The 27,543-nt window shown below is 44.0% G+C and overlaps 1 protein-coding gene and 1 long non-coding RNA gene across 2 annotated transcripts in view; both read right to left on the reverse strand.

Moving 5' to 3' along the window:
* Positions 1-3,276: 3,276 nt before the first annotated feature.
* Positions 3,277-27,543, reverse strand: part of LOC103172726 (carcinoembryonic antigen-related cell adhesion molecule 4-like) — a 33,148-nt gene continuing 8,881 nt past the window's right edge. The window contains exons 3-7 of the mRNA XM_042345713.1: positions 9,479-9,599; positions 6,400-6,455; positions 4,921-4,961; positions 4,230-4,269; positions 3,277-3,371 (exon numbers count right to left, since the gene is read on the reverse strand). Of these exons, the coding sequence (XP_042201647.1) occupies positions 3,277-3,371; positions 4,230-4,269; positions 4,921-4,961; positions 6,400-6,455; positions 9,479-9,599 (353 nt within the window). The remainder of the gene's footprint in view (positions 3,372-4,229; positions 4,270-4,920; positions 4,962-6,399; positions 6,456-9,478; positions 9,600-27,543) is intronic.
* On the reverse strand, positions 14,105-26,990 carry LOC103173375. Its single transcript, XR_006085940.1, has 3 exons — positions 26,900-26,990; positions 26,629-26,720; positions 14,105-14,147 (listed from the first exon to the last, which is right to left on the reverse strand). It is a non-coding gene; the product is annotated as an uncharacterized LOC103173375 (long non-coding RNA).

The following is a 27,543-nucleotide window of genomic DNA, read 5'->3' on the forward strand; positions in this document are numbered from 1 at the left end:
TCCCACAAACAGTCTGGATTGATGGACCAAATTATTATTTTAAAAAAGTCATTATTATCCCAGAAAAGCGATCCGCCAATCGACTAACAGCCGGGTTCCTACTTACTGCTGATAAACAATGTGTGTGTGTGGTGTGTGTGTGTGTGTGTAGGTGGTGTCAGGAAAAATTTTCTCCTCGCCCAGGAATCGAACCCGGGTCCTCTCACAGGCAAAGCAAGTGCTCTAACCACTGAGCAACAGGACCATAGACAGATGGTAAATGAGATGAGGAGGAACTGCTGTACACAGAGGGCAGTGGGAATGAGGAAGCTGTGGTCTCGCCCTAACCTCAGGTCTCTGGCTTGCGAGGCGAGTGCTCTAACCACTGAGCTACAAAATAATCCTTGCATTTGATATATCACCTTATCACATCATCGAGACGTCTCAAAGCCCTTCACAGAATATACTGCAAAGTGAATTGACTGTATATTTTGTGGGCGACACACAGCAGCCAATTGCGCACAGTGACGTCCCCACAAACAGCCTGGACTGAGTGACACATTTTTTATTTCTTTTTGAAGGAATTACTTCCCCCAGAAAAGCAATTTGCCAATCGACTAACAGCCGGGTTCCTACTAACTGCTGGTTAAACAGAGGCGCGTGTGTGGAGGAAGGAAACTTGCCCAACATTTAGTCCTACCAGGAATCAAACCCTACTCTAACCGCTGAGCTACAGGACTCCACAGTCCATATACCAGCGATGGAAAGATAACAGCGAAGGTTTACTATGACTGTACCAGTGCTGGTTGGCTACTGGTATTAGGGCAGACGGGAGAGGTTGGGCTGTTTTTTGCCAGAGAAGAATCACTCAAGAGAGGGCCTAATGGAGGTGTTTACAATTATAAAAGGGTTTGATAAAGTCAGCATAAATAGGCAACTGCAACTTGTTGGGGAGTCTGTAACCAGGAGACGGACACAAGTGTATATTAGCGCCAAAGGGATGTCAACCAGAATAGGAGGAACTCCTTCACCCAGAGAACGGTGACAATCTGGAGCACTGCCTGAGTCAGAGGGAGAAGTGGGAGGATTGTGTGTCTACTGTGGGGTATAAACACTGGCACAGACTCGTTGGGCTGAAGGCCCATCTCCACACCGTACAGTCCAGGTAAATCTATGTAAATAACCATTTACTTAACCTTCTGTTTAACTCTCCCCAGTTTATGCCCCCGTTGGGTTCTATTCTATAGTGCAATGAGCTTTTATTATCATTACCGTAGAGTCCTGAAGCTCAGTGGTTAGAGCACTTGTCTCGCAAGCGAGAGACCTGGGTTTGATTCCCAGCAGAGAGAAATGTTGGTCAAGTTTCCTCACTGCACACGTCTCTGTTTACTGAACAGTAAGTAGGAACCCGGTTGTTTGTCGATTGTCGGATCTCCTTTCAGGGGTTAATAAAAACAATCGTTCACTTCAAACCACAATTGTTTGTGGGGACGATGCTGTACGCAATGGGCTGCCACGTTTCGCCCACAGATTATACTGTCAATTCACTTTACCGTATATTCTGTGAAGCGCTTTGGGACGTCCTCCCGACGTGAAAAGCGCTATATCAAATGCAAGGATTATTATTATTATTACTCTGTGAAGCGTTTTGAGATGTTTTCTACGATGTGATGAGGCGCTGTGTCAAATGCAATGATTATTATTATTGCTATCTATCTCAGAGGCCTTTTTTTTAAGATAATTAAAAGTAATCAAAACTGATTTAATGCACATTGTCTGTGGACAGGACTCCGGCCTTAGGGAAGGTCAGAATCGAGCCCCACCTCTATGACGGTCTCTGGTCCGGTTCCTGAGCCAGGAGGGTCCACAGTATCCCAGGGAACCGGTGATGACAGCACAGCCCGGCCTGGCTCATCAGCAGGACCTGGGGCAGACCAGTCACTGGGGGCAGGGAATCCTCCCCCTCAGCTCCTGTTAACACAGCAGCCAAAGCCCTGACTAACGGGGAGGGTGGTCCTCGCTGGACAAGCAGCGGGAAAGCGAGTCAATGGCAAACTATGTGGGTTTAGCTGGTTAGCCTCCAGCAGTTACCCCAACGCACACTCTGGGGTCCACAATGATTATGGAATACAATTAATTTCAGGCATTTGATTATGTAGAATCATAGAATATTACAGCACAGAAGGAGGCCATTCAGCCCATCGGGCCTGTGCCGGCTCTTTGGAAGAGCTTCTCAATCTTTTCCCAACTATCTTAAATCCATGTCCCCTGGTTACTGACCCACCCGCCATGGAAGCACTTTCTCTCTGTTCATCCTATCGAATCCCTTCATTATTTTGATCACCTCTATTAAATCTCTCCTTAACCTTCTCTGCTCCGAGGAGAACAATCCCAGTGACCACCATACAACAACAACAACAACATCATACATGTGTAAAGCGCCTTTCACAAAAGAGGACGTTCCAAGGCGCTGGACAGTCAGTGTTTCAGACCCGAGCTGGGGTCGGGATCGGGGTGGATTGAGGGCGGGGGGGGATCAGGGTGAGGGAAAGCACGATCGAAGACTCGGGTCTTGAGATGGGTCTTGAAGTAGGTGAGGGAGGGGGGGAGGCGGAGGGACTGTGGGATGGAGTTGCAGAGGGTGGGGCAGAGTGGCAGAAGGCAGAGCGCCCGCCAATAGTGGGCAGGAAATCAGGCCATCTATTATATAGAATCATGGAGGCGGGGAACGAGAAGCAGACCACAGCGCACTGAGCGGAGGGAGTGGACAGGATGGTGGGGGATTAGGAGGTGGCAGAGGTCGGGGGGAGCAAGACCATGGGGGGCTGTGAAAGTGAGGACCAGGATCTTCAACTGTCTCCTCTGGGGGAGGGGAAGCCGGTGGGGTCAGTGGATTACAAGTTAATTGGTGAGTTTCAGGAGAGAAAACAGTGTTTCCATCACATGACAAACAGTGAGATCAAAGCTCGAACATTAATAATAATAATAATAATAATAATAATCCTTGCATTTGATATAGCGCTTTTCACGTCGGGAGGACGTCCCAAAGCGCTTCACAGAACATACTGCAAAGTGAATTGACTGTATATTTGTGGGCGAACGCGGCAGCCAATTGCGCACAGCAATGTCCCACAAACAGTCGTAGATTGAAAATGACCAATTAATTATTGTTTTGGGTTTTTGAAGGGATTATTATTAGGCTCTGTGTGGAGTAAGGAAACTTGCCCGAGGTTTGGCCCTCTGCCTGGAATTGAACTCAGGTCTCTCACTTGCAAAGCGAGTGCTCTAACCACTGAGCTACAGGACTCCACGCTCTCCAACAATTGTTTTACTCACTTTGTTCTTTGCTCTTCGCACATTGTTGATGTTCTCATACACGTTGGGAGCAGTAACTGTAAGAATAGGTGTCAAGTCATCCAAACTCTGCAGCTCATGTCCTCCCCCGGACCAGGCTCCGTGACCCCATCACCCCCACCATCGTCCGGCTCCATTGGATCCCCATCACCAAGAGGACAGAGATCAACATCCTCATCCTCACCTTCAAAGCCCTCTATGGCCTTCCCTCTTGCTACCTCTGCCCTGCTAACCCCTTACCAACCTGTCCCCTCCCTCCGCTCAGTGGGCTCCGACCTGCTTCACATCCTCCGCTGACCACCCCACCATCGACGGTCGGGCTCCAGCCTCTCTGCCCCCACCTTCTGGAACTCCATCCCACAGTCCCTCTGTCTCACCCCCTCACTTGCCTCCTTCATGGCCCATCTCAAGTCCCTCTTCTTCAGCCAACCATGACTTTGGGCCGTCCTCCCACCCTCCCTTACCCCAACCCCCACCCACTCCCTGAGCCCAAATCCCTGACTGTCCCGAGTCCTGGGAGGTCCTCGCGATGTGAAATGCCATCGTGTCTAAAAGTCGTGTTGTATGTATCGGGTGGAACAGGAAGCAGTCTCTCTCGTCAGGAAGGGGGTTAGGACTCGGGCTCAGGGATTGGAGAGACAGGACGGTGATCTGATCACAGTGGTTTATCTCACACAGAGCAAAGCTGAACCAGACATCCGTAACACACAGAGAGCTGTGCTTTGTGTTGGGTTGAATGGAGATGCTATTTGCTTTGGGAAATGGATGTTGACTTGAATCAATAGACACTTTTGTTACAAAAGACGGAATTTCTGTCTGTGAATCTTGGCTTTGACCAACAATTATACACCACTTTCTCTCTTCAGTGAGTTCTGGAGAATATTCCTCAAACATACCTGTCAGGTTGCTGTACTCTGAAGATTGTGGTCCTATTCTCTGTTAAAGTCAAGAGAGAACTTGTTTCAATTGCCTTTTCTTAGTAAAAGCTCAGAATCATAGAAAGTACAGCACAGACAATGGGGTACATTGAGGTTTTGTTGGTAATTTTGCCAGTTTTCTGTCCTCATTTCGTGGCCAACAATCCCCCAAATAGAATTGGCTATCTTTACAAATGTAATTTTGTTGTTGTGTCAGTCTGGTTCAGTTTCTAGGTCTTTTGCCTCTGAGTTACGAGATTGTGGATTCAAGCTCCAATCTGGGACTTGTGACCTATATAGTCAAGGACATAATAATAATAATAATATTAATAATATTAATAATAATGATAGACATGCCAGTCCAGTGCCGGGCGTGTGCTGTCCTTTGGATAACAACACAAATGACATTTCCAAGGTGCTGGACAGTCAGGGATCTGCACTCAAGCTGGTTGTTGGGATCAGGAGGGGGAGAGGGTGGGGGTAGGAGGGTGACCGAAGGCGCGGTTGGATGGTCTTGAGACAGGTCTTGAAGGAGCGAGAGAGGGGCGCGGCAGAAGACTGTGGGATGGAGTTCAGGAGGGTGGGGGTAGAGAGGCTGAACCGACTGAGCTAACTATTAAGCAGCTTATCAGAATAATGGGTAAAAAGAAAGAGAATTCATGTGTCTTACCGCTGTGGCTGTATTGGCTCCACTGTTAGATTGATGCGGTGCTGTAAGACAAAAAATACATATTATTGGACAAAGCGGCATTCACAGGAAAGTGTGGGTTAGAGTGAGGACCTGTTTCTTTCAGACGGACATTCTATTTTCTCACAAGAACTAAAGGGTTCATATCACAGAGATTTTCACAGTCAACATTGAGTAAATGACAGACAAACTGTGCTCATGGAGTTCATCTGTGTAAACAAATTGTTTAATGTAGAGTCCAGGCACAGACGATCGGTTGACTACAAACTGGAAACTTCTGTTCTTAGTCCCTCAGTTTCCGATAAAGGGAACATATTAACGGTGAAGGGTAACAGAATATGTGTGAAGATTAAACCAGAAGTCCTATTTTTAAATGGGAGTTAAAATAATCTGAATGTCTGTACCCACTTCAATTTTAAACAATAAGAATAATGTTCTCAATAAAATAGTGCACATAAACATAATTTTTAGTGGACATATAGTAATTATTCCTTATTGTAGACTGGTTATTCCATTTAGCAACCATTGCCCTATTTTGCAGGTCAGATGGTGTCTTAAATCTGTAACGGAGAACAACAGGACCTGCTGGAATCTGTCTTCTCCATGACCAATGTCAACATTACTCCTCGGCAGCTGGTAGGTACAGTTATCCCAGTGAGAGATCTTTTTCTCATTCCCTCCTAAAAATAATGGATTGTTTTTGTGTTTGTATTTTTTTCTGTTGAAATTAGGGGATCGTATTTGAAGTAGTTACAGTTGTTTAGCTGGAAGCACAGCTGGAGGCAAGAGGCATGTGCTGTGGCAGATGATAGCGAGAGATCAATTGTTTGAAACTCTCAATGTGATAAAGAAGAATAGCAACAACACAAAAACATATATGTACAGTAACACCTAAAAGAGAATATACTTCACATTCCTCCGAATGAATGAATGATTTCTTAATTTATAAAAGTTTGACTGAAGGTGCCATTCCCACATCCTTTTTCCAATCTGTTGAAATCATGTAAGTCAGTCACAGTCATTCTGAAGTTGGCTTAGGAAATGCATGAATGTGCAGGAGGATAACAGCGAGGGGAAACATGAGCAAAGTAGAAAGTGATGTTCAGAAACTTTAATTGAGGTCTAATTACATTGAAGGTTCTGCTCTTTCCTTTGCACTGTGGCATATTCTGTTTGTGATGGAGGGACTGTGTCGAAAAATATGATAGAACTTAGACCTACGCACTTTGGGGTGTCTGATTTCTAAAGGGAGGCTCAAGCTTCGTCTTGTTCTCGTAGTAAGTATGCAAGGAGCTTAATTGCAAAGCATGATATGAGGATTACATTAGTTTTGTTAATTCAAAGCTACAGTGGGGTGTAGCAATATATTAAATGGTAAATTAGAGCATTTCAATTAAGCCAAATTACTGAAATGTTGCGTTGGCATAGCAGCTTGTTATACGCTACAACTAGTTTACTTACTGTTTCCTGTTGCAGCCATTGTGACACCATTTTGATGATGTGATCCACTTTTCGCCCTAAATGAATGTTACACAACAGATCGGTTTGTAGATTTCTCAACAAGAGTATTTTACATAGATTTACATATAGATTTACATAGACTGTACAGCAGGGAAAGAGGCCATTTGGCCCACTGTGACCTTGCCGTTTATACTTCCACATGAGGGTCCACCCACTCCTTACTCCCTCCCACAGCCTTCTATTCCCTTCTCCCTCATGTGTATACCCGTCTTCCTTTTAAATGCATTTTAATCCGCGCAGTAAGTTCCTGGTACTTATTAATCAAACTACAAGTGAGGCCCAAAACCCACGCTTGTCAGATGACAACTGGTCACTATCCTCCTGGGGGGGTGGGGTGTTAGGGGATGGGGGAAGGTTGGCTAAACTGGCTCCAAGATGAGATTTTTGGCAATCTAAGTCGTCCAGTTCCTGAGCCAGGGGGGTCCGCAGTACTCCAGGGCACTGCTGATGACAGCACAGCCCACCCTGGCTCATCAACAGGACATGGAAGGAAAGACCAGTCACTGGGGGCAGGGAAACCTCCCACTCAGCTCCTGTTAACCCTGCAGCCAAAGCCCTAACTAACAGGTAGGGTGGTCCTCGCTGGGCAAGCAGTGGGAAAGTTGCCAGACAGCGCTCTCAATGGCCAAGCTATGTTTTTTTAGCAGCTTAGATTCCAACAGTTACCTCAGTGTACACTGGGGGTCCCCAAGCCTTGGCTCTCGCCAACCTGCGCTTAATGCAGTAATGAGGTAAGCAGTTGCTTCCCTCCAGGGAGGGAGTGGACATTCCATTCCAATAAATTTGTCAGGAATTTCGATGGGCTGTAAGAAACTAAACTCTCAGTTTTGTTTGGATGCTCTCAAACCAGTGATGGGTTTCCTCATGTGTCAGACACCCGGCTGACAAAATATAATAAATGCATCTATACTATCAATTTTAACCACTGCTTCAGACAACAAGTTCCATATTCTCTGTGGGAAGAAGTTCCTCCTAAATTCTCTTTTAGATCCCCTTAAAGTGGGAACAGCCAATTTATGAGAACCTTATTGAGTCCTTTTATCATTTTAAACATCTCCTTTAGGTTCCCTGTTAAACGTGTCTTCTCTAGTGATAACCATCTTTCTTCTATTTTGTGAAGGTTGTAGTTTTCTTACTCCTGTTGCAGGCTACAGCATGTACTCGCAAATCCCAAGAGTGCTTTCCATCTGCACACCAGACTGCATTGTCATAATGATAATAATCATTGCATTTGATACAGTGCCTTATCATGTCTTTGAGACGTCTCAAAATGCTTCGCAGAATATACTGTAGAATGAATTGACTGTATATTTTGTGTTCGAAACGGAGCAGCGAATTGCGCTACAGAAGGTCCCATAAAGAGTCATGGATTGAAGTGACCAACTTATTATATTTTTTTGAAGGAATTATTAACCCGGAAAAGTGATGTGCCAATCGACTAACAACCGGGTTCCTACTTACTTTTTAGTAAATGGAGGCATGTGTGTGGAGTAAGGAAACTCCACCCTTCCAGATCTGTCGCTTCTGAGGTGAGTGCTCTGACCAATAAGCTACAGGTCTCCATAGAGCGATGTTGCTATCTTATATTTGTATTCCTGGTGAAATTTGTATTTCGATGATGGGAGAAGATCCAAGATCAAATGGAAGAGTACTATTATAACCCACACTAAACTCTACCCCATCACACCAATCCGCGCCAGGCTCCACTATCACAGAATGGATCGATTTCAAGATCTTCTCACCCGTCTACAAATCCCTTCAGGCCCTGACACCTCCCTACCTCCCCGACCTACTTTCTCCCCAACCCATTACCCACTGCCTCGCTCGGTTGGCTCCGGCTTTCAGACACTACACCCCGAAGCTTTGAAACTCTCTCCCCCTATCCCTCTGCTTTGCCACCTCCTTTCCCTCTTTTAGATCACGCCTGAAGACTTTGTTCTTCGACCACGCTCACGGTCACCTCCTCCCCCCGGCTCGGTGTCAGGCTCCGTCACAGCACTCCGAGACGCTACACCATGTGAGGGACGCTATATAAGCTGTTGTTGTTGAGTGAATCTCCAGTAAGAACTGGTAATCTTAAAATCTTTTATCTCTGAAATAATTTTACGCGAGAGCCACAGACTAAAAGTACTAAAAGTGAATATGCAGTTTAATATGTGTTGCTGTTGAACTACAGGCACAAGGCATCAATATAAATGTAAACAGTATGTCAGCTTCTAGTTTTTTCTCTTTCAACAAATATATCCAAATGGAAATCTTATTCCAGCAGGGCAAGAAAGCAAAATGCATTGCTTGCAATCCCTGGAAACCTAAACTTTTCTTGCAGCAAGGAAATAACATTGCTTTCATAGAATAGCCTGTCCGCGCTCTCCGCTCAGCAGGCTCCGGCCTACTTCACGTCCCCCACCCCACCCACCCCACCATCATCAGCTGGGCCTTCACCTTAGGGAACTCTAACCCACATTCCATTCCCCTCGCTCCCTCCCTTGCTTCCTTCAGGGTGCGTCTCAAAATCCTCTTTGCCTGAGCCTTCGGCCACCCTCCTACCCTCCCTGCCCTCCCCAAACCCGATCCCCAAATCGGGTCCAAGTCTCTGACGAGCAGCACCTCGGGATGTATAGCCCCTTTCCGATTTGAAAGGCTCTATACAAATGTAATATTGCCTAGAATACGAAATACAAAAAGGGAGGCAATCGGCACTATGTAATAATCCTTACATTTGATACAGTGTCTTATCCTGACGTCGAAATTTCTCAAAGCGCTTCATAGGATATGTTGTAAAGTGGTGTGACTGAGTGTGTTTTGTAGGCAAACACGGCAGCCAATTTGCACACAGCTATATCACACGATCAAGTGGTACATAAAGGATATGACATGGAGAATGTATCACAGCAAAAAGAGAGAAACTTGGATATGAAGCAGCAAACAATTATAACAAATACAGACAGTCATAAAGAATGAGGCGTTCTTTACCATCTTCACAATAAAGTAGCATTAAGATTCTTATAGAAGTATTTACCTTCCTTTTACTTTGACGACCCATACGACAAGTGCAGTAATCAGAGCAACGCCAACAATACAGGCAATCACTATTCCTGCTATCGCTCCACCGCTTAAACTGTTAGGAGGACCGCCTTTGGCTGTAAGATAATAAAATCAAATATTCCAGTCAGACGAGACAAAGTACAATTTCAGATAAATAATGTTACCCGAATACAAATATTTAAATGCCGGGGAACAGGTGTGAAATGTAGTTTGATTTCAACAGACTGAGAATTGAATCATCAATGACCTATCTACAGCTTTCCAGCAGAAAGATGAATTAATAATAGCTAATGGTATTCACATGTGTAAGAGAATGGTTCTTGCCATAATGATATGCAACATTATATTTCACTGCCTTCTTTTCCTTGTTCCTTCCTCCATTCATTTAGATCACCCAGAAATCCGTCACAACAACAACAAATTACTCTTGTATAGTGCCCTTCACATTGGAAAAATGTCTCAAAGCGCTGAACAGTCAGGGAGTTTTGGACCCGAGCTGGGCATTGGGGTCGGGAGGGGTGGAGGTGTGGGTGGGAGGGTGGCCGAAGGCACGGTCAGAGAGGAAGGTCTTTAGACGGGGCTTGAAAGAGGTAAGAGAGGCGGTGAGGCTGAGGGATTGCGGGATAGAGTTCCAGAGTGTGGGAGCAGAGATACTGAATCCCCAACCGCCAATGGTGGGGCGGGAAGTGCTGGAGACATGAAGACAGTGTCCACCAGAGGAGGGAGCGGGCAGCCTAATATGGGGTTAGAAGGTCAAAAAGGAGGAGGGAGCAATTCAGTGGAGGGCTTTGAAGGTGAGAATGAGAGTTTTGTACTCTGTTCTCTGAGGGCCAGAATGCTGAAGGGGACACAGACAGAGTTCCACATATGCATCAAAGTTTCCCTTTGTGTGGAATGAAGATAATATTCTCTCCTCAGATGAATGCCTCTCACCCTGGAAAGTATTAGGCACAGGTTGGCAGCAGTCAAGGCTTAGGAGATTGTCTTGGAAGCTTCCCGTTGCTTGTTCTGTGAAACTGTCACTGTCACTTTCACAGTGAGACCTTGGTTTAGATATGGTCAACTGGGCCCAATGTTTTAGTGACAGCGCTATAAGTGAAGTGCGCTATAACGCCCAACTTCTTAACTTCCAATCATCAGGTCTCTGCTGATGTCAATTCCTGCACAAAATGAGCAGGAAACTCCACTTTGAGTGAAGTCAAGGACACTTATTGTGCCGTTCAGTAGCTCAGTGGTTAGAGAGCTTGTATTGCAAGCGAGAGGTCCCGGGTTCAATTCCTGTTCAGGGCGAAATGTAGGCAAATTCCCTTACTCCACACACACACACACAGCTCTGTTTACTGAGCAGTAAATAGGAACCCGCCTGTTAGTCAATTGGCGGATCGCTTTCCAGGGGTAATAATCCCTTCAAAAACATTTAAAAATGAAAAAATGATAATAATTTGGTCACTCAATCCACGACTGTTTGTGGGACAGGGCTGTGCGCAATTAGCTGCCATGTTTGGCCCACAAAACACACAGTCACTGCACTTGACAGTGTATCTTTTCAAGCGCTTTGAAACGTCTCAAAGACATGATAAGACGCTATTATTATTATTAATCTTGGGACGTCCTCCCGAAGTGAAAGGCGCTTTTCAGATGTAATTTTGTTGTTGTTGCTGGTTTCTGCGTAGTGCAAGTCAAAGGCACACACAATGTGCAGGAATTGATGTTAGCATTGCAAGAGAGAGAGAGAGATCGATAGAGAGGGAGGGTGTTTCCTCCTTGTCTTCTCCAGGTCTGTGGTCTGTCTGTCTCTCTCTCTCTCTCTCTCTCAGGCTCCTCATTCTCTCTCTGCCATAGTCCCACTCTCTCTTGTCTGTCCGTCTGTCTATCTCCCCCCTTTCTCTCTGTCTCCCCCTTTCACTGTCCACTCATGAACGCTGCAGTTCATGACTATTTTTGGTAATATTTGGAGGTTATAAACATATAAGGGCACAGAAATGTTTGAGATCCCTAAACTGTTATGAGTTCAGTAGAATTTCTTTGCATTGTTGGGTCAACTTTAAACATTTGCAGTTAACTGCACTTATACAGTTAAAGGAAAAAATACCAGTAATGGTGCATTATTTTTAAGCAAGGTTCAAAATCTTACTGTCAATCACACTGTGATCTGTGAGATCCACTCAATTTTCTTAAGAGTTTAAAGGATTTTGAATCAACCCGATTCTGTAAATGTATGAAAACAGACAAAGGGGAAAACTAAAGGGATGAGAGAGAGAGAGAGAAAGAGAGCGAAAAAAAGAGATGAGAGGGAGAGAGGAAAACAGAGAGATAGACAAGAGAGAGTAAGGGAGATTATATAAGGAGGGTAATAATTCCTTCAAAAAATAATAATAAATTGGTCATTCAATCCACGACTGATTGTGGGACACTGCCATAATTCGCCCACAATATATAGTCCATTCACTTCACAGTAAATTCTGTGAAGCGCTTTGAAACGTCTGAAAGACGTGATAAGGAGCTATATCAAATGCAAGGATTATTATTATCAATTATTATTATAGACAAGAGAGAGTAAGGGAGATTAAGAGAGAGGGAGACCAAGAGGAAAATAGAGAGACAGAGAAAGGTGGTGACAGACCCAAATGGCACGTGGACAGATTTTCGGAGTTTAGCATTCTCCTCCAAGGCACACAATCATCCAACACAATAATTATTAATAATCCTTACATTGGATATAGCACCTTATCATGTTGTCGAGATGTGTCAAAGCGCTGCACAGGATGTAATGTAAAGTGCACTGATATTTTGTGGACAAATGTAGGAACTATTTTATGTTCAACAATATCACATGAACAGTTAATGACCAATTTTATTTGGGGGAAGCGCTCTGAGACGTGACCTGACAGGAGGGGTGCTATATATATGCAAGTTCTTCTTGTTGTTAGCGATGAAACTCAGAGAGAGAAACTCCATTCTGTTGTCAATAGTACTGTGGGATCTTTAATGTCTATATAGACAGTCACAGGACTCTTCAGGTTTAACGTCTCATCCGTTAGTACCTCTAACTCCTCCGGCTCCGGTCTGCTCCACATCCCCCGCCCCAACCGCCCGACCATCCACCTTCAGCCTCTCAGCCCCGAGGCTCTGGAACTCTATCCCCCAATGCCTTCGCCGCTTCCTCCCTTTCCTCCTTCAAGGCCGGTCTCAAGACCTTTCTCTTCGACCGTACCTTCAGCTCCACTCTCGACTCTCTACCCCCTCCTCGCTCCCTCCCTTCCCTCCCCTCACCCTGACCATTTCCCCCCTCCTCGCTCCCTCCCTTCCCTCCCCTCACCCTGACCATTTCCCCCCTCCTCGCTCCCTCCCTTCCCTCCCCTCACCCTGACCATCTCCCCCCTGCTCGGCTCCCGACCCAACTGTCCAGCGCCTTGGGACGTCCTCCCGACGTGAAAAGCGCTCTATAAATGAAATCTTGCTGTTGTTGTAACACATCACACCCCAGCACTGCATTGCAGTGACAGCCTCGACTATACAGGTACCAAGTTCCAATGTGGGGCCTGAACCCACAATCGTCTGATTCAGAGGCAAAAGCGCTGCTAACTGAGCCATACTGACAATGAGGCAATCAAACTCCACCACAGTTAGCAGAACATAAGCACAAGATCAACTCCTAATATTTGTTTCTTCAAGTATGTCAGTATGTTCATGTCAATCAGACAGAGCATCATTGGGCCTGGATAAAAGAGTGGCAATATAAATATAAATTTGCATACGGGGTCTTCTGTGAATCACATGGAAACTACTTTTCAACTTCCACTCTTAATTCTAGATTTTCTGATGTTGATAACTATTCATAACTTATTAAATTACAAAACATCGCTGCATTTGAAACACAAGAGTTGGTGCTGAACATCAATGCAATGCATTTGCTACCACTATACAGAAGAGTATATTGAGCTCCCAACGTAGAAAAGCTAGAAATATCATGACCACATCATGATAGCACATCACAGCACAGTACGTTCACTTACCCTGTAAAGTTACGTTTAATGTTGTCTCATTCACTCTTAAGGTAACGTTGTTACGAGCCTGACAAGTGTAACTCCCAAGGTCAGTCGGGCTTATTTGATGAATGGTGAGCTGTGGAGTTGTGTGTGACAGAACGGTGCCATTAAATATCCATTTATACTGAGCTTCTGGGTTTGACTGAGCAGAACAAGACAATGTTAGAGAGTCTCCAAGTTCTGCTGAGTGTGTCCCAGTGATTGTAAGCTCAGGGGTGTCTGGTCCATCTGCAACAGACGCAAGAACGGCTTCTTTATTACCACTGAACGTAAAGCATAAGATTGAAGCCTTATTCTGAGAGGTGACTGAGTACTTACACGCAATGCTCAGTGTGTGGCTGCCGGACTGAGAGCTAAGGCTGTTCTTTGCCTCACACCGATACGTTCCACCATCATTTCTAGTCACACTGATGATGGTCAGGGTGGCATTATCCTGGGAGATTGTGATCCTGTCATTGCTGTGGAGAGCTCTCTCATCCTTAAACCACAACCGTGACTCAACAGTGCCTTTAACATCACATGTCAGTGTCACAGTGTCATTGTATTCTATCGGGTTGGGAATGTTCTGTGTTACGGTGACGCTGGTGATTTTCTCTGTAAATAGAATGATAATAGAATCATACAATTATAAACCAGTTGTTATGCTGAACTTTTTGACAGTTATTCTTTTGGTTTCTGTTCTGTTTTAATAGTGCTGTAGCTCATTGTGCAATTCTCTTTAAGGGGGTCCTGGGTTATAAAATGTTGGGCAAGTTTCCTGACTCCACACACACTCACACACCTCTGTTTGTCTATCAGTGAGTAGAAACCCGGTTGTTAGTCGATCGGTGGATCAATTTTCCGGGGGTAATAATTCCTTCAAATAATAATACTAATAATTTGGTCACTTCAATCCATGACTGTTTGTGGGACACTGCTGTGCGCATTTGGCTGCCGTATTTCTCCCACAAAATATTCAGTCACTACACTTTATTGGATATTATGTGAAGCACTTTGAGACGTCTCGAAGACGTGATAAGGCACTGTATCAAATACAAGGATGATTATAGTATCATGATCTGTTTGCCACATACCCAAGGACTGACACAGCGGACCTTTATCAGGAGAATTCTAACCCCATCAGAAGGCATTGCTGGAGTCCATAACACTGTAATCTGCCTCATAGCGCAGTGTGATCAGCAGTGGCTGCTCGTCAGTGATGACATGACGGTGACTGCTTGGATTCCTGAACCACAAACAGCCCAACTTCAGGGTCACCACTTCAGTTTGCATCAGCTGCTGTACATGTTTGTTATGTGCGAAGCCTTCCTTTCTTGTGCTGAAGACAATCCATGTCTTGGAAGTAAATTCCATATTATAACAGGACCCCTTAAAGAGAGTTTCACAATGTCATTGGTATCAATCCTTTTCACTTTGCTGTAATAATCAATAACCACATTAAGCGAACTGACCGTCCCGAATACTGATCCAAGAATAATACTGAAGGACTAATAGTGACTCAACCCTAAAACTAATAATAACAATAATCCTTGAATTTGATATAGCGCTTTTCATGTCTTCTAGACATCTGCAGTGCTTCATAGAATATACTGTAAAGTGAATTGACTTGTGGGCGAAACGCGAAAACCAATTTTGCAACGTAGTGTCCCACAAGCAGTCGTGGATTGAGTGACCAAATAATATTTTTTTTCTTGAGGGATTATTATCAGGCATGTGTAGTCAGGAATCTTGCCCAAGGTTTCACCCTGCCAGTCATCGAACCCAGGTCTCTCACTTGCGAGGCGAGTTCTCTAATCACTGAACTCCAGGATTCCATACCGGACTAACCTAAACCTGTCTCTAATACAGACTAGCTTCCGACCCTTATACTGAGATATTGAATCCTGGCTTCTGTCCAGGTGGACATTAATAATAATAATCCTTTGCTCCTTATCATGTCTTCGAGATGTCTCAGAGCACTGGGCGAAATGTGGCAGCCAATGGCGCACAGCAGTGTCCCACAAACAGTTGTGGATTGAGTGATAAATGTATTGTTTGTTTGCGTCCTTGAACAATATAGTGTGTCAGCCCGGCTCAATTAGTGGCACTCTCATCCCCGAATCAGAAGGTTGTAGTTTCAAGCCATTGTAAGGACAATGTAAGGAATTATTACCCCCAGAAAAGCAATCCACCAATTGACTAATAACAGGTTCCTACTTACTGCGAAGGTAAATAGAGGTGTGTGGAGTAACGAAACGTTTCACCTGCCGGGAATCAAACCCCGGTCTCTCACTTGTGAGGCGAGCGCTCTAACCCCTGAGCTACAGGACCCCACTATTCGAAAATAGAATGGAGTTCCTTCTCCTGGTGTCCAGGGTGACAATCCTACAAATAAAATTAACCCCTCACTCTGAGGCAGTTGGCGGGGAGATTGCTGTTTGCAAAGTTGGCTATCATATTTGCCCAGAAAATACACCAAGCGACATCACTTCACAGTATCCTATGAAGTGCTTTGATGTGTCGGTGATGTGATAAAGTGCCATATCAAATGCAAGGATTATTCTCGTTATTATAATGAATTAAGCCCCTTGATAATTCAGAAGAATGGGTCATGGATTATATTATTTTAAACCACCTCTCTGGCTTTCCTCCACCCAATCCCATCCCTCCCCCATGCTCGCGTCCTGACCCCTGACTGTCCAGCGCCTTGGGAGATCCTCCCGACGTGAAAGACTCTCTATAAATGTAATTTTGATGTTGCTTTACTTTGAGATAGACCATCATAGCCTTTCCAGTCCTGCACATTCTTACATACATGGAATTTATAAAAAGAGTATTGAAAGGGAGATAAAGAGAGCATGTGGGGTTGATTCACTCCCTTCTGTTTTAACTTCTTGAGATTGTTAACTATTGTTAACTATCACATGATATTCTTTCTCCTTAAAAATACCTGTTGAACTCTCTAAATATTCACTTTTGACAGTAAAGTTGCAACTTAGTTGGGAAGAAAAATGGCAGAGAAGCAGCACTGCTTGTAGTTTAACTGTAAATTAAAAATGGCATAAATTATAGGTACATTTTATGACGTAAAACAACAAATTTTACGTCACAAGGTCAATCCGGTAGCCAGGAATCTCTGCTCCTGTTATTTTCTTTAAATTTTCACAAAATCAAACGCAAGACTTACCCATCAACACTCAGTACAGTTAAACGTTTGGCAAACTTTAAAATAACACATTTCTCAGCATCAAATGAACAAGTGGTAAACTTACATTTGATAGAGTCTTCATGTCAGGAGGAAGTCTCAAAGTGCTTCATAGGATTTACTGTGTATTTATAGTCAAACGCAGCAGCCAAATTGCTTCTGTCCCACAGACAGTCACAAAACAAATGACTAATTTTATTTGAGGGATTGTCGGCCAGGAATCTCCATATTAGGGTTCCTCTGTTTTCGAATCGTGCAGTGGATGAGCTTTAATGTCCTCCAGAACATGCACACGGGCTGTAGTTTAACATCTCGTCTGAAGGACGGCAGCTCTGAACATAGCAACATAGGAACAGGGATAAGGCATTCAGCCTCTCGAGCCCATCCGCAACAAGAAAATGCCACACTCCCCCGAGCACTGCTTTGGAATGTCATCTTAGACTATGATAGTTCAAGTCCCAACGTGGGCCGAACCAGAATATGGTCATTCACTCCACGGATGTTTGTAGGACATTGCTGTGGACACTGTCTGCCACAGTCACACATACACACAGTCACAGCACTTTACAGTAAATCCTATGAAGCGCTTTGAGATATCTTGACAATGTGATAGTTGCTGTGCCAAAGGCAACGAGATACCAAATGTAAGGATATGATGGATTATATATTACATACCGATGATAATGATTTCTCTTGTGGCTGACCTGTACCTTTGGGTTACACTGTTAAAGGCTGACACGTGTGATTCCCAGCGTTCTTCGGGGTAATATTGGGAATGAGAAGGTCTGAGTCATTTTGTAGAAAAGAGGAAGTATTGAAATACCATTGAAATTCACAAGGTGGGTTTGATTCCGCAGAACACGAGAGATTAGCAGTTGATGCTGAACTAATTAATTGACTGATATGTTGGGATATCCTGGTCCATCCAAAATAGATCACAGGTTGGTTCAAACACAATCTTTGTGTGAGGTAAGTATCATGAGGTGCAAACAATTCCCACGCAGCCTGGCACGTAGAACTAAAACCGCCGACTGTAAAAAGTAATCCATGGATACTGCTGGATATACCTACCACTGTGAAATGACATCTTAAGTACAAAATATTACGTAAATGATTTGTTTCTTCACACAAGTCCCTGTTATCATTTAACATGTGCAGAACAACAACAGTTTGCACGACATAGCATGTTTTAGGGTGTCAGCCTGACTGCTGACAGCTCTCACCCCCACCACCCCTGCCCTGCACCCCTCCTGACCCCAACTCCCAGCTCGGGTCCAAACCCCTGACTGTCCCGGGCACTACACAAGTGTAACTTGTTGCTGTGTGTCAGTACGTTGTGGGTTACACAATAGGACTTTGAACTCACATTATTGAGCGCCACATTTCAGCAAAAATACACACAGTCACAACCACTTTACAGTAAATCCTGTGAGGTGCTTTGAGAATTCTTTTGACACTCCAACACAGGGCTGAGGGTGTACTGGTACGCGACTCTGTGTGTTTAAGTTCCACATAGACTTCTAAATGTTGTTCTCAATCTGAATCCTGGAGTAAAAAGCTATTACCAAACCACACCAGGGTTTACAATAATGAGAAACGCTATGTGAGAAGCTAATTATAATTACTATTTTCACTACTATAACACTTCATTTAATCCACCAACATCAGAGACAGAGGAAACACAGACAACAAAAGCGTAAGGTTAGTAGAGGCGCAGGGACATATTGCACATTAGGTTAGCACTGTTACAGGGGGATCTATATTGCACAGAAGATTGCATTATACAGTGCCTTTCATGTATGATGTTCTCATGTGGAAATCTGTAGCTTAGTGTTCAGAGCACTCGCCTTGTAAGCAGAGACCTGGGTTTGATTCCCGGCCGTGCGAAACGTTGGGCAAGTTTCCTTACTCCACACATCTCTGTTTACCTCTCAGTAAATAGGAACCCGGTTGTCAGTTGATGGACAGATCGCTTTTCTGGGAGTAGTAATTCCTTCAAAAAAAAGGTCACTTTAATCCATGACTGTTTGTGGGAACCCACTGTGAGCAATTAGCTATCACGTTTCACCCACAAAATGTAGTCAATTCACTTTACAGTTTATTCTGTGAAGCGCTTTTAGACATCTCAAAGACATGATAAGGCACTATATCAAATGCAATGATTATTATTATGTCTCAGAACATTACAGAGGAGAGGTCAGACACTGAGCAGAGAGGATGTTTATCATTTATTGCCAACTCTCTTTTGATCAAATAAAATCATTGATATTGATATTAATTCCAGCTCTGAAGTGGTCAAAGCAGTTAAATGCCTAATGTGAGCACATGTCTTTCACACAAGATGGAAAATTGAGCTTCTTTTATGCAAATCAGTTATCCAGGGTTGGTAATAAATAATAATTAGCAACAAAGAAAATGGAAGCTGTTAATCAGCACTTACAGTTAACATTGAGTAGATAAGAATCACTTGTCTTTCCATTCATTATGTTGTACCCAAAACACGTAAATTCTCCAGTGTCAGACCTTAAAATTCCAGGTATAGTGAGGGTTCTATTGCCATCACTTAGCGCAATCCTTGTGTCAACATAGATACCATCATTGTCCTTATACCACAGATATGAGACGGCAGTGCCCACTGCAGTGCAGGTCAGAGCCACACTGTCATTATGTTCTACCGGAATAGTGACATTGGATGAAATAGTGGGCTTGGAAATTGGATCTAACAAAACAGGACATTTATTTAGTGTGTAATATATTTGTTAGAGGACACAAACCACAGTGACCAAGAATCAGACGCAATTGGACTATTCATTCATTCATTCATTCATTCATTCATTCATTCATTCATTCATTCATTCATTCAACAACAACTTGCACTTATATACAACAACTTGGATTTATAAAGTGCCCTCCATGCAGGGTAGCGCCTCAGAGCGTTTAACAGTAGTGGAGCCTGACTCCAGGCCAGAGGAGAGGGGGTTTATAATTCATTCATTATTCAAACTGTAGTTTCCATTACCTTCATGTTAATAAAACACATATTTAATTGTTGCTCACAGTTGCACTGAGGCTACAATTCGGTTCCTCACTCTCTCTGTTCCTGAATAAATCTTGAGCCACCAACACAAAAATGTCAGGTCCTTTTGGGTTTGGTCGCCTGGTGGTTGAGTATCCAAACCAAACTGAGAACTCCGTGCATCCCACCTAACACATGGGAATTCCCTGTGTCTGGAATGGAATGCGCTCTCTCCCTGGAGCGCTGCACTCTGCTCACCTCATTCCGCAGAGTATTGGTGCAGACTGGGCTGAGACCTGGAGACCCAGAGAGTGTGTTGGGGTATTTCCTGGAGTTTAATGAGCTAAAACCGCTGCCACATTTATACTATCTCGGTGGGTCTTGGGGCAAAGACTAACCTCTGTAGGACCCCATGAAATACCTCTCTCAGTTAATAATTAAGGTCCATGACTGTGCTCTTGATACATAATGGAATTATTTTCTAGTAAGAAGGTTATGATTTTAGCGAGTTATATAAAACACTGGTTAGGCCTCAGCTCGAGAACCGAGTTCAATTCTGGGCAACAATCTTCAGGGAGGATGGTACCAGGAATGGGGGACTTCAGTTATGAGGAGAGGTAGAGAATTATTATTAATCTACGATTATTCTCCTTAGAGCAGAGAAGGTTAAGGGGAGATTTAATAGCGGTGTTCAAAATTATGAGGGTATTTGACAGAATGACCAGAGAGAAACTGTTTCCACTGGCGGGTGGGTCAGTAATCAGAGGACATAGATTTAAGATAGTTATCAAAAGAATCAGAGGGGAGACGGGGAGAAATGTTCTCACACAGTGAGCTGTTCAGATCTGGAATACACTGCCTGAAAAGAGAGAAGTGTTGATTCTTTCAAACACAGATTAGATGTTTTTAGGAAATAACATGGGATATAGTACGTAGGTAGTTCGGGACATATGTGCAAGTGAACACCAGGAAGATGGAAGGCAAACTGGATGGACCTCTGTCTTTTTTCATCCACCATTTCTCATGTTCTAATGTTCTTAAGTGGATACGTATATGAAGAGGAAAAATTTCCAGGGAGAGAGTGGGGGAGTGTGACTGATTGGGCAGCTCTTCCAAAGAGCTGTCACAGGCACGAGAGCCGAATGGCCTCATTCTGTACTGTAGTATTCTTTGATTCTATGACTTCACATATTAGTCGTTCTATGCGATTGGGTTCCTAAAAGGTCTTATTCAGCAATAGGTTATTTCTGTTCTCAGTTGCCTTTATCCTACAGCAGTGTAACAGTTATTATTAAGTTATATCTCAATTTCATTAGTGAACATTTAAATGTCTCAATTTTGTACACATACAAACACGGTTTCAATTATTAAAGTGCTAAGAATTAGACCAACTTTTTTGAAGTTGTTGAAAGTAACACCAACAAATGACATTTACACAGAGCCTTTGACATCAGTAGACTATCCCAAGGCCACGGACTGTCAAAGGTGTGCACCCGAACTGGGGTTGGGATCAGGAGGGGTGGAGGGCAAGTGGGGGTGGGGGTAGGAGGGTGACTGAAGGCGCGGTCGAAGGGGAGGGTCTTGAGACGTGTTTTGAAGGAGGTAAGGGAGGGGATAGGGCGGAGGGATTTGGGGATGGAGGTTCACAGGTGGGGGCAGAGAGGCTGAAGGCCTAACTGCAGATGGTGGGGAGGGCAGGGCCGGGGAACATGGATATATTCATGATCTGAGGAGTTCTATCTACGTTCACCTGCAAACATTGATTGGACTTTGCGGTAACAATATCATAATGACATTACTTTTACAGATGGTGGTAAACCGTAAGCGTTTCCGGTACATCATGTCAGCACTTTGCTTTAGAAGTTCTAAGAGAATAGTTTTGTAATTCAAAGTTTGCCCATCACAGCAAACAATTACCGGCTACTGAAACCCATGGATAAAGTCATATCATTCACATAAAATAATGTATATGTTAGCTGTTCAATTTCTGAAAAGAAAACACAGTTTTACCTTTCAAAATTAGGAGTGAAAATGATATAAAAAGTAATTACTATTTCATAAATTATCGTTACATACCTATAACTTGGATTTCCCTGCTTGCTTCATTGTACCTTAGTGTTATATTGTTATGTGCCTGACAAGTGTAATTTCCAGTGGCGTTCATAGAAATATTATTAATGATTATTTGTTGACCGTTTTGTTGAAGAGAGGCACCATTGTGAAACCACTGAAATTCAGAGGCTGGATTTGAGTCCGCGGAGCACAAGAACTTAACAGTTGTTCCTGAACTGTGTAATGTTTTATCCGGGATGATGGACACATTGGGTAATCCTGGTCCATCCAGAACAAATGCACATCATTTGTAACATCATATACATCACAAGTCTAAAACTATCTAACGTACAGCCCATCACCAGCACTAAAGGTCACGATGAGCCTGAACACCAAAACTGTGCAAACAAAAGGAGACGGTTATTAATAAAACCTGTCTGTTATAATGTGTAATAATAATAATAGTTGTTTAATATATAAAATCAATTCTGTCCCCTGAAATTCCACTGAGGTATTATTTAGCATTTCAGAGCCAGCAGAAACTTTCCCAGTTTCTGTAGTTCAATGGACACAATTTAAGAATTTAATTCTATTTGCTGTGAAATAATATTACAATAGACAAGTCCAGACCCAAGGGGGGATTTCTACTCCTATATTTTAATTGAGTACCAGTTTAGTAGGACTTTTTTCATTGTTCATCAATTCAATTATTATGGTATTTATTTCAGGAGTGGACCAGTGCTTTCACCTGTTGGTACAAATGAAAGTTTGTAGTGATTCAAACAGAATTCAAATCTAATACTTTTATAATGGTTTAGATTGAGATTCGTAATAAAAATAGTTTCATTTCAGAGTTTAATGCTGGATATTCTTTTACATTTCGGTGCTTTTATAATTTTTTGTTAAATCTGATCAAATTCAGTGTTTGTTAAAGGAATTAATTATATGGTCCAAAATGGATACGGAGCGAATAATGTTTGCGGAAACAAATATTGCATAACATTAACTAAGATTATAAAAATCATTTACAAAAATATAACATTGAAGCTGCTTTTACTGTGACACTTACAGTTGACATTGAGATAAAATGGATGGCTTGTGTCGTTACTAACGGTGTTGTAGGCCCAGTGCGTGTAATTCCCACTGTCAGCCCTCAGTACTCCAGCTATAGTCAGGGGTTTGTTATCCAGACTTAGGACAGTCCTGTTGTCAGAGCTGATAGTTTTATTGTCTTTCAACCATTGATATGACACGTCTGTCCCTGATGCAGTGCACGTCAGCCCCACAGTGTCATTATATTCTACTGACTGCGTGACATTGGGGGTAACAGCAATATTGGAAACAGATTCTGTCAAAACACAGGAGAGTATTTACATTCTGTGCATCACATTCTGTGTAAAATACAACAGTTTGTTGGAAACTCAAATCACTTAAAACATCAGCAACAACAACTTGCATTTACACAGTGACTTTCCTGTGGGGCAGTGTCTCAGCGTTGGCAGAGTTTGGGGCTGAGACGGGGAGAAAGGGGAGTGGACCGTAGCGCTTGGTGTAAAGAGGAAAGAGGAGCAAGGGGCGGAGAGGGTGAGGCCGGGAGTTCCAGGGGCTCAGGGCAAAGTGGCTGAAGGTGGAGCAGAGGGTCAGGGGATGTGCACAAGGCCTGAGCAAACCAAGCGAAAGGGCTGGGAAGAGGTGTGAGGAAGTTGGAGAGGTGATTTGGCCATGAAACCTCAGTGATCGGTTTGTTCCTGAGTTCAACAACACGGCTCATCATAGAATCATAGAATCGTACAGCACAAAAAGAGGCCATTCAGCCCATCGAGTCTGTGCGGCTCTTTGAATAGAGCAATTAATGTTAATCTCACTCCCGGCCCTTTCCCCATAACCTGCAAATCTGTCCTCCTCAAATACCCGTCCACCGCGTTTTTAAAAGTAGTTATCGAATCGGCCTCGACCACTCTTTCAGGCAATGTGTTCCAGATTCGAACAACTCGATGCGTGAAAACATTTCTTCTCACCTCCCCTCGGCTTCTTTTAGACACTATTTTGAATCTGTGACGTTGAGTCACCGACACACCCACCAGTGGAAACAGTTTTTCCCTTTCTAACCTATCAAATCCCCTCATGATTTTGAAAACGTCATCCAAGAGAAAATATCCTCTTTTCATTCCAACCAAATGGGTACTTTCTGCCGTACATCATTTACAATATGATTCTGGTGTCAATCTAGAATATTCCAAAACAGTATTTGTAACTGGATCATAACTGTCCATATCATCTTTATTAATCAGCAAGAGCGCTTGCAACAACTTTCCTTCTGTGTTCACCAACAAATAGCAACGACAACTTGCATTTAAATAGGGCCCTTCACACAGGGTAGCGTTTCGGAGTGCTTAACACATACCGTCAAGACAAGTTACAGTAAATCCACTTTGAGATAAACTCCTGAAATGAGAGATGCTATATCAAATGTACAGATTATTCATTGGTCTTCTTTATTATTATTAATTATTATTCATTTGCCATCTTGGCTCACACTCGACTCTGAGTCAGAAGGTTGTGGGTTCAAGTCACATTGTCTATGATGACACTGCAGTGCAGTGCTGAGGTTCTGTTGCACTTTCACTAACTCGCACCGAACCTCAAAGACCCTTTCCCATAACTGTCTATACAGTAATCTTTGTAATTTGATATAGTACCGTATCACATCATTGAGGATCTCAAAGTGCTTTGCAGGAGTTTACTGTAAAGTGCAGTGACTGTGTATTTGTCGGCAAACATAAGCCAATTTGCACATTGCGATGTTCCACAAACAGCCATTGAAGTGAATGAGTGATTTTATTTAATGGATTGTTGGCCGGGACACCGGGAGAAACTCCCTTCTGGTTTTGAGTCATGCGATGGGATCTTTGACATCACTTAATTAAACTTGTAATTGAAGGAGAGTACCTCTGACATCACACCCACAGCATTGCATCACAGCAACAACAACTTGGATTTATATAGCACCATCCACGCCGGAAGGCGTCTCAGAGCCCTTTACAGTTTGGGATCCCGGGACCGAGCCGGGGGGCGCGGGCGGTGGGGGGGGGGAAGGTGACCAAAGGCGCGGTCGAAAAGAAAGGTCTTCAGCAGAGACCTGAAAATGTGAAGGGAGGGAGCGAGACGATGGGAGACGAAGGGAGTGAGGAAGGCAGTTCCAGATCCTCGGGGCACAGTGGCTGAAGGCACGGCCGCCGAGGGTGGAGCGGAGGAAAGGTTTTGAAGTTCGGTGATGGAACTTGTTTTAAGAAACGATGTGGGGAAGATAAAGAGCTGATATTCTGAAAGGATTAAACTGGACATTGGCACCACCTCCGTGTTTGGATAGTAAATAGTAAATCGCAGTGTCAGCCTTGACTGTAAATCCTGACGTGAGGATTAATCTCACAACCTTCTGATCACATAGAGATGTTGAATACTCTATGAAGCCATTCAGTCCATTGTTTTTATGTCAGTTTCTTTCTTCTCCAATAAGCCATCCATCCTCATCCCAGTTCTCCTCTCTAACTCTCCAATCCCCTTCCTCTGTGTGTGTTAGTGTAAATCTCTATTGTAAATGCTCCTAATCAACTCGTGCTCAAGTCCTGTAGCTCAGTGGTTAGAGCACTCGCCTCGCGAGCGGGAGGACCCGGGTGGCTGACACATACCGACAAATACACAGTCACCACACTTTACAAGAATTCCTATGAAGCATTTTGAAATGCCTCAATGACGTGATAAGATATTATATTAAATGTAGGGCTTATTATTTTTTAGTATAACATTAGGACAACGTGGGCCAAATGGTCTCCTTATGTGCTGTAATATTCTCTGAGCAGTAGCGGAGGATGGACAAATACTGTGTTTTACTGTTTTGTTCATAATAATAATCCTTGCATTTGATACAGCGCCTTATCATGTCATTGTTCTTGACAGGATACACTGTAAAGTAAATCTACGGGGTATTTTGTGGGTGAAACACAGAAGTCAATTTCCACAACAGTGTCCAACAAACAGTCGTTACCAGTTTTTTGGGAGGGAGAGGGATTAGTAATCTGGAAAGCGATTCGCCAAGCGACCAACAGGCGGGTTCCTACTTACTGCTCAGTAAACAGAGGCGTGTGTGTGTGTGTGTGTGTGTGTGTGTATATGTGGTCAAGTGACCTAAAGTTTTGCCCCGTCAAACAATCAAATCCATGTCCTCCAGTTTTGAATGGAATGTGCTATGAATTCATGAATAATGTTCTACTCGGGTGAGGTACAAGTGACTACAAGTGGTTATGAAACTGTATTCCAGTAGAATAGTTAAGTGCCTTCAGGACACGAGAGAAAATAGGAAAACAGCCCATACTGTATATCTATAGGGTAGAAACACTATTTCTCTGCTTTAAGCAGCTCAGTGACATGAAATGGAACCATCAGATCGGGAGCAGATTGTCCATTTGTCCGGATATAAAACATTTTGTGTGAAGATATTCATTTTAATTTTCTCCCCAAACTGGTGACGAGGTTAGTGGCCAATAACCCGGGACAGGAGTGGTACACAGACAGGTTATTGTTAACTGTAACTGTTACTCACCCTCCACCTTCAGGGTGACTGTCGCTGATTTTGAATCGCCAGAGACTGAGGTCAAAGTCACAGTGTAATTTCCACTGTCGGTCACTGTCACTGATTTCAGCCGAAGAGACACGTCGGGGAGAGATAACTCAGCCCGGCCTTGGTAATTAGAGTTTACAGATACGCTATCCCCGACCCACAGAAGTACTTCACTGCCGCCGAATCGCCAGGTCCCGCTCCCCACCTCACCAGACGGTTTCACTGTAAACACAGCCGTACCTCCGGCTGCTGCTGTAATGGGATTCTCTGGTACAGTGATGGTGAACTGTGCTGTAACTGGAGAGAGAGAAAATCCCATTAAGGACAGCGAGACATCGGCTGAATACACATCGACACAGTCCGTCCTGACTGACGGCATCTCTTGTAGGGACGCGGTGAGCAAGTTCTCCTGTCTCTATCGTTAGATCATCTTAAATAAACTCCCAACTGAGAGCGAGTGAGAAAGTGAGACTCACCCACACACACACAGCAGCAAAGAGCAACTACCCCGAGTCGTGCTGTCTGCATCCTGACCTCAGCCTATGTCCTGGTCACTCAGTCACTGAGCAGCCGGTGTCCTGGTCACTCAGTCACTGAGCAGCCGGTGCTGGTCACTCAGTCACTGAGCAGCCTGTGTCCTGGTCACTCAGTCACTGAGCAGCCGGTGCTGGTCACTCAGTCACTGAGCAGCCGGTGTCCTGGTCACTCAGTCACTGAGCAGCCGGTGTCCTGGTCACTCAGTCACTGAGCAGCCGGTGTCCTGGTCACTCAGTCACTGAGCAGCCTGTGTCCTGGTCACTCAGTCACTGAGCAGCCGGTGTCCTGGTCACTCAGTCACTGAGCAGCCTGTGTCCTGGTCACTCAGTCACTGAGCAGCCGGTGTCCTGGTCACTCAGTCACTGAGCAGCCGGTGCTGGTTACACTCCGTCAGTCAGTAGAGCTTTCTCTTCTCTCAGCTCTGCACTTATTGAGCAAATAGGAAGTAGGGAGTGGTCGGGAGTCACTGCAGTGTGGTTCCTGGTCGGTGATATGAAATGGTTTGAGCATTTCAAGTCAGAACAGGGTTTGCCCAAAGCCCAGGAGCCGGGACATTGTGAGCTGCCGGACAGCAACACGGCAG

This window comes from Callorhinchus milii, unplaced genomic scaffold, assembly GCF_018977255.1.
Source record: "Callorhinchus milii isolate IMCB2004 unplaced genomic scaffold, IMCB_Cmil_1.0 Scaffold81, whole genome shotgun sequence".
Lineage (NCBI taxonomy): Eukaryota > Metazoa > Chordata > Chondrichthyes > Chimaeriformes > Callorhinchidae > Callorhinchus > Callorhinchus milii.